The sequence below is a fragment of the Phyllobates terribilis genome, unplaced genomic scaffold (genome assembly GCF_046119375.1).
Source record: "Phyllobates terribilis strain yellow unplaced genomic scaffold, ASM4611937v1 Scaffold_14__1_contigs__length_39327217, whole genome shotgun sequence".
In the NCBI taxonomy this organism is placed as follows: Eukaryota; Metazoa; Chordata; class Amphibia; order Anura; family Dendrobatidae; genus Phyllobates; species Phyllobates terribilis.
Window position 1 is genome coordinate 14652484 of NW_027362774.1, and position 20422 is coordinate 14672905.

General features: G+C 45.8%; 2 protein-coding genes and 1 long non-coding RNA gene across 3 annotated transcripts in view; all 3 read right to left on the reverse strand.

The window, feature by feature from the left end:
- Positions 1-14319: 14319 nt before the first annotated feature.
- The window catches only part of LOC141175700 (microtubule-associated serine/threonine-protein kinase 1-like), a 46546-nt gene continuing 40443 nt past the window's right edge, over positions 14320-20422 (reverse strand). Inside the window, exons 10-12 of the mRNA XM_073659624.1 lie at positions 15316-15408; positions 14953-15045; positions 14320-14726 (exon numbers count right to left, since the gene is read on the reverse strand). Of these exons, the coding sequence (XP_073515725.1) occupies positions 14629-14726; positions 14953-15045; positions 15316-15408 (284 nt within the window). The 3' untranslated portion in view covers positions 14320-14628. The remainder of the gene's footprint in view (positions 14727-14952; positions 15046-15315; positions 15409-20422) is intronic.
- Positions 16594-17336, reverse strand: LOC141175939 (uncharacterized). The gene is made up of 3 exons (XR_012253073.1): positions 17178-17336; positions 16965-17063; positions 16594-16746 (listed from the first exon to the last, which is right to left on the reverse strand). It is a non-coding gene; the product is annotated as an uncharacterized lncRNA (long non-coding RNA).
- LOC141175918 (microtubule-associated serine/threonine-protein kinase 3-like) overlaps positions 17385-20422 on the reverse strand; it is a 40953-nt gene continuing 37915 nt past the window's right edge. Inside the window, exons 8-10 of the mRNA XM_073659918.1 lie at positions 17757-17895; positions 17534-17666; positions 17385-17399 (exon numbers count right to left, since the gene is read on the reverse strand). Coding sequence (XP_073516019.1) covers positions 17385-17399; positions 17534-17666; positions 17757-17895 — 287 coding nt within the window. The remainder of the gene's footprint in view (positions 17400-17533; positions 17667-17756; positions 17896-20422) is intronic.

The window sequence follows — 20422 nt, forward strand, 5'->3', positions numbered from 1 at the left end:
AGGTACTCCAGGTGCGCTGAACGGCTGTGGAGAAAATCAAATCTGCCCGAAGATTTCCTCCACTATAAATTTATGCTGAAAACATATAACTCTGCCCTTCACCTCTCCAAACAAACCTACTTTAACAACCTCATCATCTCACTTTCCAATAATCCTAAACGACTCTTTGACACGTTTCATTCTCTCCTCAATCAAACAGCACAGGCCCCGACCACCGACCTCAGCGCTGACGATCTGGCTAACTATTTCAAAGAAAAAATTGACCATATCCGACAGGAAATTTTCTCCCAATCCCCAAATGTTATGCATGCTCCCCCCCGCCACATTGTATCTTGCTCATTTTCTGACTTCGAACCAGTCACGGAAGATGAAGTGATCAGGCTCCTTGCATCTTCTCGCCCTACCACCTGCACCAGCGACCCTATTCCCTCACATCTCCTTCAGTCCCTTGCTCCAGCTGTCACCTCTCACCTAACTAAAATTTTCAACCTTTCCCTCTCATCTGGTATCTTTCCCTCTTCTTTTAAACACGCCAGCATACAACCATTACTTAAAAAACCATCCCTCGACCAGAACTGCACGGCCAACTACAGACCTGTTTCCAATCTTCCCTTTATCTCTAAACTCCTGGAACGCCTGGTCCACTCCCGTCTAATCCGCTATCTCTCAGACAACTCTCTTCTTGACCCTTTACAATCTGGTTTCCGCTCTTTACATTCTACTGAAACAGCCCTCACTAAAGTCTCTAATGATCTACTAACAGCTAAATCTAATGGTCACTACTCCCTGCTGATTCTCCTGGATCTCTCTGCAGCATTTGACACTGTGGATCACCAGCTCCTCCTCACTATGCTCCGCACTATTGGCCTCAAGGACACGGTTCTCTCCTGGTTCTCCTCTTATCTCTCTGACCGCTCCTTCTCTGTGTCTTTTGCCGGCTCCTTCTCCTCCCTACTTCCTCTTACTGTCGGGGTTCCTCAAGGATCAGTCCTAGGCCCCCTTCTTTTCTCCTTATACACCGCTCCTATTGGACAAACAATCAGTAGATTCGGTTTTCAGTACCATCTCTATGCTGATGACACCCAATTATACACCTCTGCTCCGGACATCATCCCTGCATTACTACAAAAGACCAGTGATTGTCTTTCTGCTGTGTCTAACACTATGTCCTCCCTCTACCTAAAACTGAATCTGTCAAAAACTGAACTACTCGTCTTTCCTCCCTCCATTAATCTACCTGTGCCCGATATTGCCATCTCCGTTTGTGGCTCAACCATTACTCCCCAGCTACAAGCCCGCTGTCTTGGGGTCATTTTTGATTCAGATCTTTCTTTCACTCCTCACATCAAATCACTCGCTCGTTCATGTCATCTACACCTCAAAAACATCTCAAGAATCAGGACTTTTCTCACCTTTGACTCGGCAAAAACTCTTACTGTCGCTCTTATTCATTCTCGTCTTGACTATTGCAACGCTCTACTAATCGGTCTCCCTCTTACTAAACTCTCCCCTCTCCAATCCGTCCTGAACGCAGCAGCCAGGATCATATTCCTCGCCAACCGCTACTCAGATGCCTCTTCCCTGTGCCAGTCATTGCATTGGTTGCCCATCCAATATAGAGTTCGTTTTAAACTTATCACGCTTACCCACAAAGCGCTCCATGCTTCAGTACCCCCCTACATCTCCTCCCTTGTCTCAGTCTACCACCCTACACGTGCCCTCCGTTCTGCAAATGACTTGAAACTAAAATCCTCCATAATCCGAACTTCCCACTCCCGTCTCCAAGATTTCTCGCGTGCTGCGCCAATTCTCTGGAATGCACTACCCAGGACAGTTCGATTAATTCCCAATACCCACAGTTTCAAGCGAACCCTAAAAACACATTTCTTTAGACTGGCGTATCACCTAAACACACTCTGTCCATCCCAGCTTTCCCCCATATTAAAATCTTCTTCAACTTCGGGTTCAAACCAACCATGCACATAAAAGCCTCTGTCAGGACTGCACACATACTGGCTGGCGACCAGTCCATGTATTATTATTTATCCTATTCAGTATATCAAGGCTGCATTATACAATATATGTACTTTTTACCTTTTGTGTCTCCCCCACTTCCTCATAGACTGTAAGCTTGCGAGCAGGGCCCTCACTCCGTTCGATATGAGATATGCTTATTCTGTATTGTCTGTATAAGTCCCCCCTAAAATTTGTAAAGTGCTGCGGAATATGTTGGCGCTATAAAAATAAACTATTATTATTATTATTATTATTATAACCTCCACCAGTTGCAAATTCAATATAATTTTTATCTGCATCTAGCTCTGAAAAAATATTTCGGCTTGTAGCAATGTGTGGGACTTGTTCTATTAGTCCATCTATACTGACCTCCACCAGGTTGCAAATTCAATATAATTTTTATCTGCATCTAGCTCTGAAAAAATATTTCGGCTTGTAGCAATGTGTGGGACTTGTTCTATTAGTCCATCTATACTGACCTCCACCAGGTTGCAAATTCAATATAATTTTTTTCTGCATCTAACCCAGACAATACTTTTGGCCTAATACCACGGTTTGGCCACTCAGCTCTGCTCGGTTCCCATCCATTGTTTTTTGTGCAAACAACTCCAGAGTTGTCAATTAGTTAACCACCAAAATGAGTGGAAAAAGGCCTGCTGCTGGTGGAAAGGGGAATAGGCGTGTTGGGAAGGGGAAAATGGTTGTGTCCGTGGGGTAGGTGTTAAAGTAACAGTAACATCTGCAGAAGAAAGACCATCTTCCAGCCAAACTAAGATGTCTACTTCTTTTAGCGGAGAATGTGATAAGATCCCTTTCTTACGGCCACGCCAATCGCTACAAATTCCAGATGAGATTAGAAAAATAGCTCAAATACTATAAATTGAGCGTAGGCAAGGGAAAATAATCCCCCCCAACACCCTCAAATACCGACTCCAAGGCAACATTTTTTTACTAAGAGAAAAACAGAGTCATCATGGTTTTTTAGAAAGAGACACATATTTTATTAACACAGTTAAGACAAATCTTATAATCAGAAAAACAAAAGAAAATTGATGAAGAACAAGTGAAAAGGCAAGGTGGACAATGAACTATCCACATAAGCCCAAACGGACCTGCCCCAATATTAGATGCTATAATCAGAAGTAAGCACAACTCTTGTAGCTAAAAATAAGAGGGGATTTCTCCACGAGAAAAATGGAAAACCCGCTGCACCTAGAATTTCCAACCAATACGATTAAAATAGCATAAATGATGGACCAATAATTTATCTCAATGGAATAACAAGATTGAGGGACTGTCATTAAATTTAAACGCCTAGTGGCGCCCTATAGTATAATGAAAAACAGGCATCAAAGACAGACCCATCAATTAAGGTGCAGAGTGCATATTAATGTAAACTGTAGAGTTGGACAAATAGAAGAGCATCTCCACATATTCCCTCCCATCCCCCAATCGCCCACTCCTACAAAATAAAAGGAGGGGAGAGTGACCTCTTAGACATTTCAACATAAAGTGCCATAAAGGGCATGACACTCAAATAAACAATGGGGGAGATGTTACTCTTACCAGGGGTGGTGGTGGTGGGGGCAGTCAAATGGGCTTTGGGACAAATAGTACGTCCCCCGACGCGCGTTTCGCGGCGATTACGGCCGCTTTCTCAAGGGGCAGTGCAGATAGAGAGGGACAAGCACCCTTTTTAAATCATTAGTGCCGGTCACGTGAGCAATCACGTAACCGGTCACATGTGTGATGGGGGCATGCACTGGTGCCCTAGCGACGCGACGCCGGCGCATGCGCCCGCCGTAACCCGCGCCAGGCCACGCCCCCAAGCCATCAAGACATCATCGCGCACGCGCGGGCACGCCGCTCATAGAGCGGAGGTGCCCGACCGTGCGCGGACGTCATAATGACAGCCGGAGGCGCGCCCACCAGCAGGGAGGCCGGCGCATGCGCACCACGTCCCAGGGCAGCAGTACATACAACAAAGTAAATGTACACAAGAACCAAGGAAGGCAAGGCAGGAATTAAACAGGAAATTTCCTATCATGACACCATATCCATGACAATTTATCCATCAGGCCCTTTTCTTTGTCTTTTTCCATATTTCTGTCATCCCATCCTTAATTTCTATGGAGCATCTGCATCACATAATCATATTGAAATAAATGAAGATTGATCCGATAGGGTGCTAAGAGAAGAGTTATATTGTTATCTAAAAGAAAACTGAGAAATGTATACAGTTAAAAACACAAAATTAATTTAAAACCAAACAAAAAAGGAAAAACATGAAGACAGATATAACCCCAGACAAACATATATATCCCTCGAACACAGTGAGGGTAACAGGGAGAGGGTAAATTGTATAAATTAAAATTAAAATCAACCAGAAAAGACCAACATCACAAAAAGGAGGACACCTGCATTGAGCATACCATTGGTCTGGAGTCGGTCCGTCTCTTCCTCGGGGCGTCCGACCTGGGCGGCCCTTTGTGTGGGTTAATCATCGAGCTCTTGCAATTTGTCCTGACCCATAATTATTTTTTGTTTAAAGATGCAGTATATCTGCAAAGGCGGGGCACAGCGATGGGGGCGGCCTGCGCGCCCTCGTATGCTAACCTTTTTTTAGGGGCATGGGAAAGACAAGTTTTTGGCGATGAGGGCGCGGGGGCCACGGACCAAATTTTATGCTGGCTCCGCTATATTGATGATATTTTGTTTTTTTGGCGAGGGACGGTGCAGGAGCTCGATGAATTTATGGTCCAATTGAACCAGAATACATGGGGCATTAAACTGACATATAGATTTCATACTACTAAAATTGACTTTCTGGATGTCGAGCTGGAGGTTGATGGTGGGAGGTGCCTCCAGACCGACATTTTTAGAAAGTCTACGTCAGTTAATGCCCTAATACACGCTGATACAGCCCACCACCCTACCACTATAAGGGCCGTCCCCGTCGGGCAATTCCTGAGGGCGAGGCGGATCTGCTCCTCTGACCTTAGATTTGAGCGTCAGGCCGTGGATTTGAGGCTCAGATTCAAACAACGAGGGTACAGTAACAGATGTATCAAGCATGGATATGACAGGGCTAGACGAACCCCACGCAACAACTTATTATATTCCAACGTTATTAGAGGATCGGAGACCGGACAGGCAAAAATTCGGTATATTTCGAATTATAACCATGAGTGGGAGAATATGAGGAGGATTATGACCAAGCATTGGGACATTTTGGCAACCGACCCCTCCCTGGGACCAATTCTTGGGGATCGTCCCCTTATGACACCGAGACGGGCCAAGAATCTTAAAGATTTATTAGTGTCGAGCCACTATGTTCTGACACAACCAAATCCCTTTGGCTCTCGTGGACCGACCCTTGGAACCTTTCCCTGCGGTCGTTGTCTTGCCTGCACCAATGTCGCGCGCTGCAACACGTTTACGTCCTCAGATGGCAACAGACTCTTTAAAATAAGACACTATATTTCATGTGGCACTAGTAATGTCATCTACTATGCCATATGTGATTGCCCCCTAATCTATATTGGCCTTACTTCCAGAGAACTGAGAATACGTGTGCGTGAGCACGTGCGCGACATTGGTGCGGCCAGGACAGCGACCGATGTTAGCGAACTTAAAAGTATTCCTAGGCATTTTAGGGCTGTCCATAATTGCGACCCTCGCTGTTTCAAAGTGCGGGGGATAGACGTGATACATTTGGGTTCACGGGGCGGCAATGTCAAAAAGATTTTGGCGCAGGTTGAAGCTAAGTGGATAGTAACACTTGGGACATTGTCGCCCCGTGGACTTAATGAGTCCCTCTCTTTTTCCTCCTTTTTGTGATGTTGGTCTTTTCTGGTTGATTTTAATTTTAATTTATACAATTTACCCTCTCCCTGTTACCCTCACTGTGTTCGAGGGATATATATGTTTGTCTGGGGTTATATCTGTCTTCATGTTTTTCCTTTTTTGTTTGGTTTTAAATTAATTTTGTGTTTTTAACTGTATACATTTCTCAGTTTTCTTTTAGATAACAATATAACTCTTCTCTTAGCACCCTATCGGATCAATCTTCATTTATTTCAATATGATTATGTGATGCAGATGCTCCATAGAAATTAAGGATGGGATGACAGAAATATGGAAAAAGACAAAGAAAAGGGCCTGATGGATAAATTGTCATGGATATGGTGTCATGATAGGAAATTTCCTGTTTAATTCCTGCCTTGCCTTCCTTGGTTCTTGTGTACATTTACTTTGTTGTATGTACTGCTGCCCTGGGACGTGGTGCGCATGCGCCGGCCTCCCTGCTGGTGGGCGCGCCTCCGGCTGTCATTATGACGTCCGCGCACGGTCGGGCACCTCCGCTCTATGAGCGGCGTGCCCGCGCGTGCGCGATGATGTCTTGACGGCTTGGGGGCGTGGCCTGGCGCGGGTTACGGCGGGCGCATGCGCCGGCGTCGCGTCGCTAGGGCACCAGTGCATGCCCCCATCACACATGTGACCGGTCACGTGATTGCTCACGTGACCGGCACTAATGATTTAAAAAGGGTGCTTGTCCCTCTCTATCTGCACTGCCCCTTGAGAAAGCGGCCGTAATCGCCGCGAAACGCGCGTCGGGGGACGTACTATTTGTCCCAAAGCCCATTTGACTGCCCACCACCACCACCACCCCTGGTAAGAGTAACATCTCCCCCATTGTTTATTTGAGTGTCATGCCCTTTATGGCACTTTATGTTGAAATGTCTAAGAGGTCACTCTCCCCTCCTTTTATTTTGTAGGAGTGGGCGATTGGGGGATGGGAGGGAATATGTGGAGATGCTCTTCTATTTGTCCAACTCTACAGTTTACATTAATATGCACGCTGCACCTTAATTGATGGGTCTGTCTTTGATGCCTGTTTTTCATTATACTATAGGGCGCCACTAGGCGTTTAAATTTAATGACAGTCCCTCAATCTTGTTATTCCATTGAGATAAATTATTGGTCCATCATTTATGCTATTTTAATCGTATTGGTTGGAAATTCTAGGTGCAGCGGGTTTTCCATTTTTCTCGTGGAGAAATCCCCTCTTATTTTTAGCTACAAGAGTTGTGCTTACTTCTGATTATAGCATCTAATATTGGGGCAGGTCCGTTTGGGCTTATGTGGATAATTCATTGTCCACCTTGCCTTTTCACTTGTTCTTCATCAATTTTCTTTTGTTTTTCTGATTATAAGATTTGTCTTAACTGTGTTAATAAAATATGTGTCTCTTTCTAAAAAACCATGATGACTCTGTTTTTCTCTTAGTAAAAAAATTCCAGATGAGGCACAAAAACAGCAGGTGCTTCAACAGATATCAAGTGCTCCTTTAAGTGGGCTCTCCTCCACATCAACTTCAACATCACAAATACTCCAGTCCTCAAAGGTGTCACCCCAATCGCACTTGCTTCCTCACAGCTCCCAAGTCTCCAGCTGCCCGTCTGAGTATGGGGTAGAACAGATGGTTGAGTCTGCAGAGCTGTTTACTCATACTATAGCCTGGGAATCAGAGGTCGACTCCAGCGCTTCTGTGAATCCAGACGAGGAAATGATCTGCACTGATGCCCAGAATCTTTATGAGTCGGATCCAGGACCAGACGCAGAAGGTTCTGACCATAATGTAGACCCTCATTCCCAAACTGTAACTCCTGTTGGTGGAGACAATGAGGAAAACGATGATGAGACTCAAATACCTGATTGGAGCGACAACTTTAGTTTTTTGTCAGGGCAGGAAGAGGTTGGCTCTGAGGACGACGGGTGTGATAACACACAGGGTGGTGATGATGATGAGGTTGGAGATCCCACTTACTGTCAACCCACAGTCAGCCAGTCGATGAGGTCAGCAGAGGAGGTGGAGGAGGATGCTAGTGACAACAAGTTCAGGTTGCGCCTTCCTGGACAGAGACATAGTACTGGAAGCACGTTAACAACTGCATCCTCAAACACAACTCTGCCTCTCACCACAAGTCGTGGTGGCTCTTCAGGTCGCATGGGTGCTAAGCCTTGCATAGCCTGGGCATTTTTTCAGATCGATAAAGATGACCCAACTCGTGTTATCTGTAACATTTGTCAGCAAAAGCTAAGTAGAGGCCAAAAAATACATAGTTTGAGTACTTCATGCATGAACCGGCACATGGATATGAAGCATAAGTTGCAGTGGGAAGCTCACTGTGCTACAATGCGGCCGAGCCGGCCGGGCCAACCACCGTCTGCCCCATCTTGTGCATCCATGGCCTCTTCATCCTCTGTGACTGGGGGGACAGCAGTCACACCTGTTTTGGGACGCAGACCTGCCACCTCTTTACCCGCAACAGCCAGCGTGATTGGCAGGTCATCATTTTCTTTGGAGGTAGAAACACCAGCTGGTGTTCAGCACTGTCCGACATCGATACCACCACCTTTGGATCAAGGCAACCTAACATGTCCGCCTGCATCTTCCTCACAGACCGGCAGTTTTCCGGGGACACCCTTATCAACCCCGTCTAAGCACAATAGCCAGCCCTCGGTCCCTCAGATGTGGACAAGTAAAAGACCATTTCCTCCTAGCCATGAGAAAGCTAAGAGGTTGAATTTCACCATCTGCAAGCTCTTGGCTACAGAAATGCTGCCTTTCCGCCTGGTGGACACAGAGGATTTTCGAGACCTTATGTCTGTCGCAGTGCCCCAGTACCAGATGCCCAGTCCGCACACAACATCACCGCTTCATTGAGAAACTCTGTGTGTGACAGGGTGCATTTCACCACAGACACTTGTTCAAGTAGGCATGGACAGGAGCGTTACATGTCGCTGACTGGGCACTGGGTAACTATGGTGACAGCAGGACAAGGGGCTGCTGTCCAAGTCTTGCCGTCCCCACGAGTTGTGCGTCAATCCTCTTTATTTCGAAGTTCCTCCACTGCTTCTGCCTCCTCAACCTAATCTAGGTCCTTCACCTGCACCCAAAGCCTGTCTGGTCATGCCACAAGCTTTCTAACTGTGCAGAAGGGATCCTGCACACCTCCTTACTATGCTGGCAGTAGGGCTCAACGTCATCAGGCAGTTTTTACTTTGAAATGTCTGGACATGTGAGTCACACAGCTGAGGAGTTGTGGTCAGCTCTGGAGAACCAGTGTCATGAATGGTTGTCTCCACTGGACCTGAAACCAGGGAAGGCCGTGTGCGACAATGCTGCAAACCTGGGTGCGGCCCTTCGCCGGGGCAATGTCACACACGTGCCTTGTATGGCTCTCGTGTTGAACCTAGTTGTCCAGCAATTTTTAGCCCACTATCCTGGACTAGATGGCCTTCTGCAGAGGGCACGGTCGCTGTGTGCTCACTTCCGCCGTTCGCATCCCGCAGCTCAGCGACTTACATCTCTACAGAAGTCATTGGGCCTGCCACTTCACCGGCTAAAATGCAATGTACCTACCCGGTGGAATTCAACTCTGCACATGTTGCAGCGACTGTGGCAGCACCGACAAGCCTGGGCCAACGAGATCCAGAGGTGGGGCAAATCACGCTGGAGGAGTGGTCTCAGATCAGGGACCTATGCACCCTTCTGCACAGTTTTGAAATGGCGACGAAGATGTTTAGTGCTGACGATGCCATTATCAGCATGACTATTCCGGTGATTTACATGCTGGGGCACATGTTAAACAGAATTCGGAGTCAGGTGGTGGCACAAGAGGAGGTGGAGGAAGTAGAGGAGGAGGAGTTGTATGCGGAAGGGCTAACATCTGCAAGGTCCAGACGGTCGGCAGCACCAAGGCGGCAGGCATGTGAGGGTGGGGGAGATGGTTTTACCAGGGCGCATGGTAGCAGCCAAACTAGTGAGGAAGGTGCAGGAGCTGAGGAAGAAGTGGAGGACGAACTGATGGAAGACTCATCAGATGAGGGAGACCTTGATCACATTTCTGTTGTGCGAGGTTGGGGGGAGAAGGCAGAGGAAGGAAGCATGATTGTTACCTCGCCACCAACACAACAGGGACTTGGTGCTCCTGGATGCGCAAGACACATGAGTGCCTTCTTGCTGCACTACCTGCAACATGACCCTCGAATTGTGAGAATTAGAAATAATCCTGACTACTGGGTTGCCACACTGTTAGATCCCCGGTACAAAAGTAAATTTGCAGGAGTATCAGCAGAGACTGTTGCAGAATCTTACATGTGCTTTTCCACAAAACACTACTGGTGCACGTAGTGAATCTCTCAGTTCCAACTTGCCAACCGTGGGACCGTCCAGTGTTCAGCACTCAAAATGTAACACAAACACAGTATCTGCTGGTAACATCAATTTTGCGGAATCATTTCACCACTTTTTTAGCTCATCCTTTGCAATGCCACAGGAGACAAGAAGTCTGACACATAGTCAACGCCTAGAAACGATGGTACAGGAGTATCTCCAAGTAAACATTGAAGCCATGACTGTGTCACTGGACCCTTGCTCTTTTTGGGCTTCCAATCTGGATAAATGGCCGGAGCTCGCCACTTACGCCTTGGAGATCTTGTCATGCCCCGCAGCCAGCGTTCTGTCTGAACGTGTGTTCAGCGCTGCTGGTGGCGTGCTGACAGATAAGCGCACGCGGCTCTCCACTGATAATGTAGACAGACTCACATTCATAAAGATGAGCAAATCATGGATCCGAAATGACTTTTCTACCCCTGTGTCATCCTGGGGAGAGTAAAAGCTTGATGATTTTTTAAAATCACCTCACCAACCGTTTTAAGCTTTCAAATTACTAATCATGTTTATCTGTATCTTGGCTGGAAAATAATTTGGGCCTTGTAGCAGTGTGCAGTACTGATTCTTTAAGGCCATCTATACTAAACTCCACCAGATTTAAAATTACTAATCATGTTTATCTGTATCATGGCAGGAAAATAATTTGGGCCTTGTAGCAGTTTGCAGTACTGATTCTATTAGGCCATCTATACTAAACTCCACCAGATTTAAAATTACTAATCATGTTTATCTGTATCTTGGCTGGAAAATAATTTGGGCCTTGTAGCAGTTTGCAGTACTGATTCTATTAGGCCATCTATACTAAACTTCACCAGATTTAAAATTACTAATCATGTTTATCTGTATCTTGGCTGGAAAATAATTTGAGCCTTGTAGCAGTTTTCAGTACTGATTCTATTAGGCCATCTATACTAAGCTCCACAAGCTTTCAAATTAATAAAAAAATTTTAGCTGCATCTAGGCCGGAAAATAATTTTGGGGCTCCTAGATGCGCAAGACACATGAGTGCCTTCTTGCTGCACTACCTGCAACATGACACTTAGATTGTCAGAATTCGAAATAATCCTGACTACTGGGTTGCCACACTCTTAGATCCCCCACACTCTTCGATCAACCTTTTCATTTTAATAAAGAACAAAAAAATGGTCATTTTTGAAATTATAAGCATTAGCAGGTTATTAGAAACTGAAATCAAACAGTTTTCAACTCAAAACTTTATTCTAGGTGATGTTACATTTGCACATAGGACCCCTTGTTCGAAAGGAGCTTCTGAACTCTCTCGTCCATTGAATTTGTCAGGTTTCGGATGGTTTCTGCTTCAATTGTTTTGCATGAGGACAGAATACCCTCTCAGAGCTGTTGATTAGATGTGAACTGCCTCCCGCCATCATAGACACTCCTTTTGAGGATGCTCCAGAGGTTCTCAATGGGGTTGAGGTCAGGGGAGCATGGGGGGTCACACCATAAGTTTGTCCCCTTTTATGCCCATATCAGCCAGAGATGCAGATGTGTTATATGCTGCATGAGGTAGTGAATTATCATGCATGAAAATGATCTTGCTGCGGAATACACGGTTCTTCTTCTTGAACCATGGAAGGAAGTGCTGTTTGAGAAACTCCACATACATTATGGAGTTAATCTTTACCCCTTCAGGGATCCTAAAGGGGCCGACAATCTCTCTCCCCATGATTCCAGCCCAAAACATTACTCCACCTCCTCCTTGTTGGCGCCGTAGCCGTGTTTGCATGGGGTGTCCATCAACCAACCATCCTCCACTCCATCCATCTGGACCATCGAGCGTTGCATGGCACTCATCGGTGAACAAAACAGTTTTGAAGTCAGTCTACATGTATTGTTTGGCCCACTGGAGCCGTTTCTGCTTGTGTATAGTGGATAGAGAAGGTCGACAGGATGGCTTACGCACAGCTGCAAACTTCTGAAGGACCCTGCATCTTGTTGTTCATGGAACGTTGGAGGCACCAGAAGCTTCAAAAACTTGTCTGCAGCTATGACAAGGCTTTTTTGCCGCTGCTCTTTTAACCTGACGTAATTGCCTGGAGGAAAGAGTCCTCAATTTTCCCTTATCAGCACGCACACGTGTGTACTGTGAATCAGCTACATACTTCTTGATTGTGCGATGATCAGGATGAAGTGTCTTGGCAATGTTGATTGTAGTCATGCCTTGACCTAAGCACTCCACAATTTGTTGCTTCTCAGCAGCCGACACATCCTTTTTCTTTCCCATTTTGGCAGAAAATGTAGGCTGCTTAATAATGTGGGACAGCCTTCTTAAGTAGTCTTGCCTTTCATTGGACACACCTGCCAAACTAATTAGCACAGGTGTCTGCAATTGCTTACAGTGATATAAAGAGCCCTGACACACATCACCATCAATGAGTTTAACTGACAAACAAACAAATTCTTCCCTTATCACTCCTAAACACTTTTTGCATAATAATTTGGAACACAGTGTACATGTGCTTTTCCACAAAACACCAGTGGTTCACGTAGTGAATCTTACAGTTCTAACTTGCCAACCGTGGTCTGTATGGAGTTGTTCAATAAAGGGCCCAAAATTAAGATAACATAGATGGGAGAGGTCTCTATGAATAGGAATTCCTAAGTAATTGATACCCTGTGAGGGCCAGGCAAAGGGAAAGTTGGACTGGATGGAATCCTGTATGGATTTGGGGAGGGAGACATCGAGGGCCTCAGACTTCGCTGCATTGATTTTAAAATTTGACCATGTAACAAAGTGATCTATTTCAGCCATAACAGCAGGGATGGATATATGTGATTGAGTGATATATACTAGGAAATCATCAGCAAATGCAGACCACTTGTACTCGGTGCCTCCCACCTCAATCCACCTAATATTGGGGTTATGGCGAATTGATGAGAGCAGGTGCTCCGTCACAAGGATGTACAAGAGAGGGGACAGAGGACATCGCTGTCTTGTCCCATTGGTGATTATGAAAGGTGATGAAAATGTTCCATTTATCTTCAGCCTAGGTGACGTATTGCGATACAGGGCCGTGATTTTGGCTATAAAAGGGTCCCCTAGACCCCTACCCTAAGCTTTTTAAGAGAATAATATATGGCGTGCCAGGAGACTCTATGGAATGCTTTCTCAGCATCCAACGAGAGTATCTAATTACAAATTTTTAATTGCATCTAGCCCAGGAAATACTTTGTGCCTAGTAGCAGTGTCTGCTAGTCAGCGGATTATCCCAGCTGTTAAGCAAGCTACACCACCTGTAGTTTGGACACTTAATTTTTTCAAAGGAAATGGTTCGAGCCCCCGGGACACTCAGTGAAGAGCATCGGGGAGGCACCCCAAGGCACAAGGGCTGGGACTGGCGGTAGGACGCCTTGCAGTGGACCGCCAAGCTCGATCCTTATAAAAGCTTTTTTACTGCAGCAGCTTTAGTGGACGCTACTGGAGCTGGAATTACGCGGCTGCTGGCATGAGACTTGCCCTTCAATAGATCCTTGTAAATGGATTTAAAGTGTATTCATTCAAATTAGAGAGACAATTTAAATTAAAAAGCTTAGACCTGCTTCCACCGCAGGGGGGCTCGCTCGACCCACCAGCGGACAGGCACAAGTATTGGGAGAGGGGGGCTGGCCTTCAGGGTCCACCGCGGCTCTTGCACAAACCCGGCGACACGGAGGTCGCACGGGCAGGAACGGACTGGCCGTGTCGGAACGCACTTTTTTGGTTTTACAAGGGCATGACATGCCTATATCTGTGTCTCCCCCTCCTTTTACTCCTCAACCTCTTTTCTTTTCGCATGACTATATGTGCTTGTCACTTTTCCATGTGTTAGTTGTGTCTTCTGAGCAGTTTGTCAGCTTTTGGACACCTTTGAAGGTGTTTTCTATGTGTTTCTATGTGTTTTAGTTTGCCTGCCATTGGTTTTAACGGTGTTCGACGAACCGAACCGAACTCGAACACTACGGGGGTGGCTCAACACTAGTTACAATTAATCAGTTACAATTAGTCAGTTACAATTAGTTGTGAGTTTAAGATGAAAAGGAATCAGAGCAACAGCAACAGCTTTTAGTTATTATGTTTTAATTGATAATAGGATACAAGGTTAAGGGATGAACAAAACCAGGAACATTATCAATGGACAAAATCATAGTCATGAAGACAGCCGAAGTCAGATACCGGGTGATCAGTAAAAGCCAAGTCAGGCGAGCAGCATGAATACCGCGGAGCCTGGTGACAGAGGCAAAACATGTCCGGGTAAAGATGTTCAAGTCAGAAGGCCACAGGAAGCTGGTGAAGGTCCTTCTATACAGGTCCAGCAGTGATGGTAGATCTGCTGGACTTCAGGGCGCTGGATGCCGAGGTTTCCCGTCTTTTAGATGATTCTGGGGGAAAGGTGACAACATGGAAGTACGCGAGCAGCCATGGATAGTCCACGCCGGCAGTATGATATCAAGCGGCGGAAGATGGAACCTATGAGAAGAGATGTAACATTATTGTAAGTAAGGGGACTTCATATTAGAGGACACTACTGTGTTGTCACTGTGACAGGACGGTAGAGGAATCTTATCCACACTGAGGTGCGGGATCATTGTCAGCCATCATACATGTGACAATCCCACCACTGACAGATGACATCTGCTCCTCATGAATTATTCTCACTGACATCACACAACATGGAGCTGATTCTCACACTTACCTCGTCTCCTTCCCCTCTTTTCTTCAATTTCTGAGGTTTGTTGCTCTATACTCAGATTTATTGCAGATTTTATTTCCTCATTAGCTGGAATTTCTGATCAGAAAGTAAAAAAAAAAAAACACAGTAACAATATATCCTTTCGGAACTGCTTTGTATCTATAATGTAAGTGATGTGGCTCCATATTACATGATACTACTGTGCGGTCACAGTGGCCGGACGGTAGAGGAATCTCATCACACTGAGGTGCGGGATCATCGTCAGCCATCATACATGTGACAATCCAATCACTGACAGACGACATCTGCTCCACATGAATTATTCTCACTGACATCACACAATATGGAGCTGATTCTCACACTTACCTCGTCTCTTTTCCACCTTTTCTTTATTTTTTGAGGTTTGTTGCTCTATAAGTAAATATAGCGAAGATTTTCTTTTCTCGTGAGATGGAAATCCTGATCAGAAAATGTAAAAAAGTCAGTAACAATATATTCTTATAGGATCTACTTTGTATCTTTCCTGTGTATAGGAGAATTATTCTAGTCCTGTCGCCTATAGATCTGGTAATCTGGAAACACTGTACAAAATTAGGGAAATAGAGATGCAGTATGGGCCTACGGGCAACATCATTGGGATCCATGACACATGCATAACATAGGAGAACAATAGAAGAAAAACCATGTGGAAATATTTGAGCCTTGAAGTAAACATTCTAATTGTTCGTGCTGTAGACATGTACATACCTGATAATGGGGACGAGGATGGCAAGCTGCTAATAGCATCGTCTTTATTACATACGGGAAAAGATCCTTTCTGCCTGTTTTGAAGAAGATAAACGTGTAAAGAAGGGGTTGCCTCACTAGAATAATACCGATTATAAAAGACCTATTAGGATATGAGAGTCATAGTAGGCAAGGTTTCCTGCTCAAAACTACCTACTATAGAGCGAAGCAAAAATGAATTGCTAAGAATGGCATGTAGTAGTACTACATCTCTCCTACAGTGTGGGCAGCAGTAAAAAAGCAACACTGGCTGTACATATGGGCTATTATCACCTGCGGTTTCAGTAGCCAAAAGCACAATGACCACTAACCATGGGTTGATGGATGCTGCATTTGATATTATGGTACTTATGTAACATATTTGAGGTCGTTCATATGTATCAGCCTGGAGCTCCCACTAATGACCCTATAAACTACTAACATTTCTGAGATGTTTTCACTGGATGCTGGGGTACACTCTGGAGGGGACTTGGGATCCTCATCGTTGATCGTACTGGTAGCGGTGGTAGAGAGCTAAATGTGGACAAAAAGAAGATATGAAATACTTTTTTTATACTTTTAGAGGTCTTTTTTTTTTTTTTACATATTTTGCATTTATTGATCTCATACTTACTTTAGAAAACCATTCAGAAGATGATATAAAATTTTGGAAAGCAAGACACTCATGCTCTGAGACCAGATGTTTAATTATATCAGAGAAATCTACAAGACATAGATAATGAAGTATTATTAGAGGTTGTCAATATAACACAGTCACCATTTATCACTAATATTATTGGGAAACAATTGTCTCATATTATGGAAGACGAGACAAACAGACGTTTAGTCTAGATGACGTCTTTTTCTACTTACTGAAAGAGGAGCTTGAACTGATAGAGGAGCTTGTACTGTTAGAGGAGCTTGTGTCCATGTCTGACACAAGCTGAGAAACGTACTCTGTCTTCTGACTTCCAAGGTTGTCAAAGTCTAAGTCACTTAGGAATGGATGACCCTTGATCTCAAATGCTCCTGCTGGAAAATACAAAATAAAAGTGTTGCAGATATTGTCACAGACTGCTCCATATCTAAACAGTTTAACTTAATCTGAACTAATGACATAACTGAGCCACCCATGAGAGAAATAGACTGAAATAGAGAAATGGAGAACTAGAAATGGATGAGCTGATAGAGGAGTGCTGATACTCATGGACATGAGCGATATGTCCTAGGTGTATTAAGTAAATTGTTACCTGTCCCAAGTCTATGTGCAGGATTTTTTCTGAGCAGTTTAGTGATGAGATTCTGAGCAAGAAAGGGAGGAACGGGATAACGATCCCAAACTACGTCTCCTGTTATATAGAAAATTACAGAAAAAAACCTCTTTATTGGACTGTAAGATAAAGCAAAGGAAATAACTAAACCAATGTAACCAATCAAAGCAATGATTGGATTATTCTACTTACCAGAGACAACATTTTTATAAAGCTCAGTTCGGGAATCCCCATAAAATGGTACAAATCCCACAAGAAATTCATATAGTATGATCCCCATTGACCACCAGTCAATAGGTCTTCCATAGCCATTTTTCAGGATGACCTCTGGGGCTAGGTAACTTGGGGTGCCACAGGACTGTAAATCAACAAAAGAAAGAGATGAGATTGATGATAGCATTATTTTAACATGTTCTCGCCATGAAAACGTAATGACAGAAGATGAAATATCAGTGGAAAAGTTCTATAGAAATGAAGAATGTAGAGAAGAAGCAATAGTGTGATGAGATTTGTAAAGAACAAGCTGGGTTTCTGTAAGTGATGCTGACCTCATCGTCCAGGAACTCTCTGGCGATGTCCACTGCTAATTGCTTGTAGATGTTGGTTTTTGGTATCATGACACCAACTTTTGAAATCCCAAAATCGGTAACTTTAATGTGTCCAGAAGATGTTATCAGGAGGCTGTGAACGAAAAGATGGTTTTAGTCTCACAGGCCATGTGATAATAAAGGATAATTTTCCTTCCCTTATTATACTAAAAAGGGCGCTTACTTGCTTGGCTTCAGGTCTCTGTGCACCACACCATAGCTGTGCAGGTATTCCACAGCAAGAACCGCTTCTGCAAAGTACAAGCGGGCCAAGGGGACAGGTAAAGGACCCCTGGTGTTTAGAAGGGTCCGACAGTCTCCACCTATAGAAAAAAAGGAAATATGACAGGTGAGGGGTTTATAAAGCAATTCACCATGATGTATAATAAGAAGTGAGCAGAGATATTGTTCAGGAGAGAATGTATACACATATAATGTCTAGTGCACGTAATATTAGTCTAAAGTGAGGGGAGCCAGGCCACAGCCCCCTACTCGATATGATGGCGCCCACAGTCCCTCCAATCAATATAATGTCCCCACTCAGTATGATGGCCCTCATAGCCCCTCACACAGAATTTGGACCCTAACACAGAATGGGGACCGCTACACAAAATAAGGACCTCCACAGCACACTACACAGAATTATTATGGCCCTTACCAACCCCACCATGGGCGTACCCACCGTGGGCCAGGGGGGGGCAGCTGCCCCCCCTTTAAAGCAGGCACACAAGCCGCACACCAGGGCCGGCGTCAGCACCCGGCGCACGCAGGCAAATGCCGTGGCCCTGAGCAGGCGGGGGGCCCCTCATCGTCAGCGCCCGCTCTCCCCCGCTTGCTCAGGGCCCCGGCACCCAGCACAATGCTTACCCCTCCCCGTGCCTCCGCAGCAGCTCTTGAATCCTCCCCGGCTGCTGCACTGTGACGTCTCAGGTCAGAGGGCGCGGTGACGTCTTTACACCGCGCTTTCTCCTGAGCAGTCACAGCGCAGAGTGGGATGAGGCCGGCGACGCTGGAGTCCAGAGCAGCGGCAGCAGGTGAGATGTGAGGTGAGTATTTGATTTTTTTTTTTATTATATGGAGGCCTGTGGCAATATAAGGGAGGGGGGGTGAGGTGGGGGCCTGTGACATCCTGCATGGGGCATTATAAGGGGAGGGAGTGTGTGTGACATCCTGCATGGGGCATTATAAGGGGGGGTGACATCCTGCATGGGGCATTGTAAGGCGGGTGTGACATCCTGCATGGGGCATTATATGGGGGTGTGTGACATCCTGCATGGGGTATTATAAGGGAGGGGGGGTGTGACATCCTGCGTGGGTCATTATAAGGGAGGGGGGTGTGACATACTGCATGGGGCATTATAAGGAAGGGGGGTGTCATCCTGCATGGGGCATTATAAGGTGGGGTGACATCCTACATGGGGCATTATATGGGGGGGAACAGCCTGCATGGGGCATTATGTGGGGGGAACAGCCTGCATGGGGCATTATGTGGGGGAACAGCCTGCGTGGGGCATTATTTGGGGGGGAACAGCCTGCATGAGGCATTATGTGTGGGGAACAGCCTGCATGGAGCGTTATATGGGGGCCAGTATTCTGTATGGAGCGTTATATGGGGTCCAGTATTCTGTATGGAGCGTTATATGGGGGCCAGTATTCTGTATGGAGCGTTATATGGGGGCCAGTATCCTGCATGGAGCGTTATATGGGGGCCTGTATCCTGCATGGAGCGTTATATGGGGGCAAGTGTCCTGCATGGAGCATTATATGGGGGACAGTATCCTGTATGGAGTGTTATATGGGGGCCAGTATTCCGTATGGAGCCTTATATGGGGGCCAGTATCCTGCATGGAGGGTTATATGGGGCCAGTATCCTGCCTGGAGCGTTATATGGGGGCCAGTATTCTGTATGGAGCGTTATATGGGGGCCAGCATCCTGTATGGAGCATTATATGGGAGCCAGTATTCTGTATAGAGCGTTATATGGGCGCCAGTATTCTGTATGGACCGTTATATGGGGGCCAGTATCCTGTATGGAGCGTTATATGGGGGTCAGTATTCCGTATGGAGCATTTTATGGGGGCCAGTATCCTGTATGGAGCATTTTATGGGGGCCAGTATACTATGTGGAGCGATTTACCGGTTTCTGAGCTATTGTGGAATTTACAATAGATATCGCTCATGTAATGTAAGAAGTGAAATCTTCAGCATTGTACTATATATATATATTTCTCTTCGGTATCTGTGACCATGGCTTGCCCCCCCCTAGTTTTGATCCTGGGTACGCCCATGAACCCCACCACTCAGTATTATGGCCCTCACCAGCTCTCCAATCAGTGTCATGGACCCCACCAGCTCCACCCACCACTATTATGGCCCCCACCAGCCCCACCACTCAGTATTATGCCCTCACCAGCCTTCCATCAGTATCATGGCCCACACCAGCCCCTAAATCAGTATCATGGCCCACACCAGCTCCCCAAATCAGTATGATTGGCTCCCTCCAGCCTCCCATACAGTATTATGGCCCCTAAAAATACTGACATTAAAAAAAACACTACTCAACTGGCCCTGTTCCCCCAGCATGCTGCTCTTGTCTGTGCAGTGGGAGTACTGAGACTCCACACTACTGGTTTGAGGCTGTGATGACTTTGTGGCTGCAGTGCACAGAATCACCAGCACAGGCTGAAGGGTGGATCAGGAGCTTTCGGCTGCCTCATCCACCATTCTATTCAACCGTATCCACACTCTGAGGATACGGATACCGCTGAAATTGTGATGACAGGCGGAGGGATGGGGCCCAGTACCAAGTGGCGCTGGGCCCCCTTAGACTCATGGGTCCCATAGCAGCCC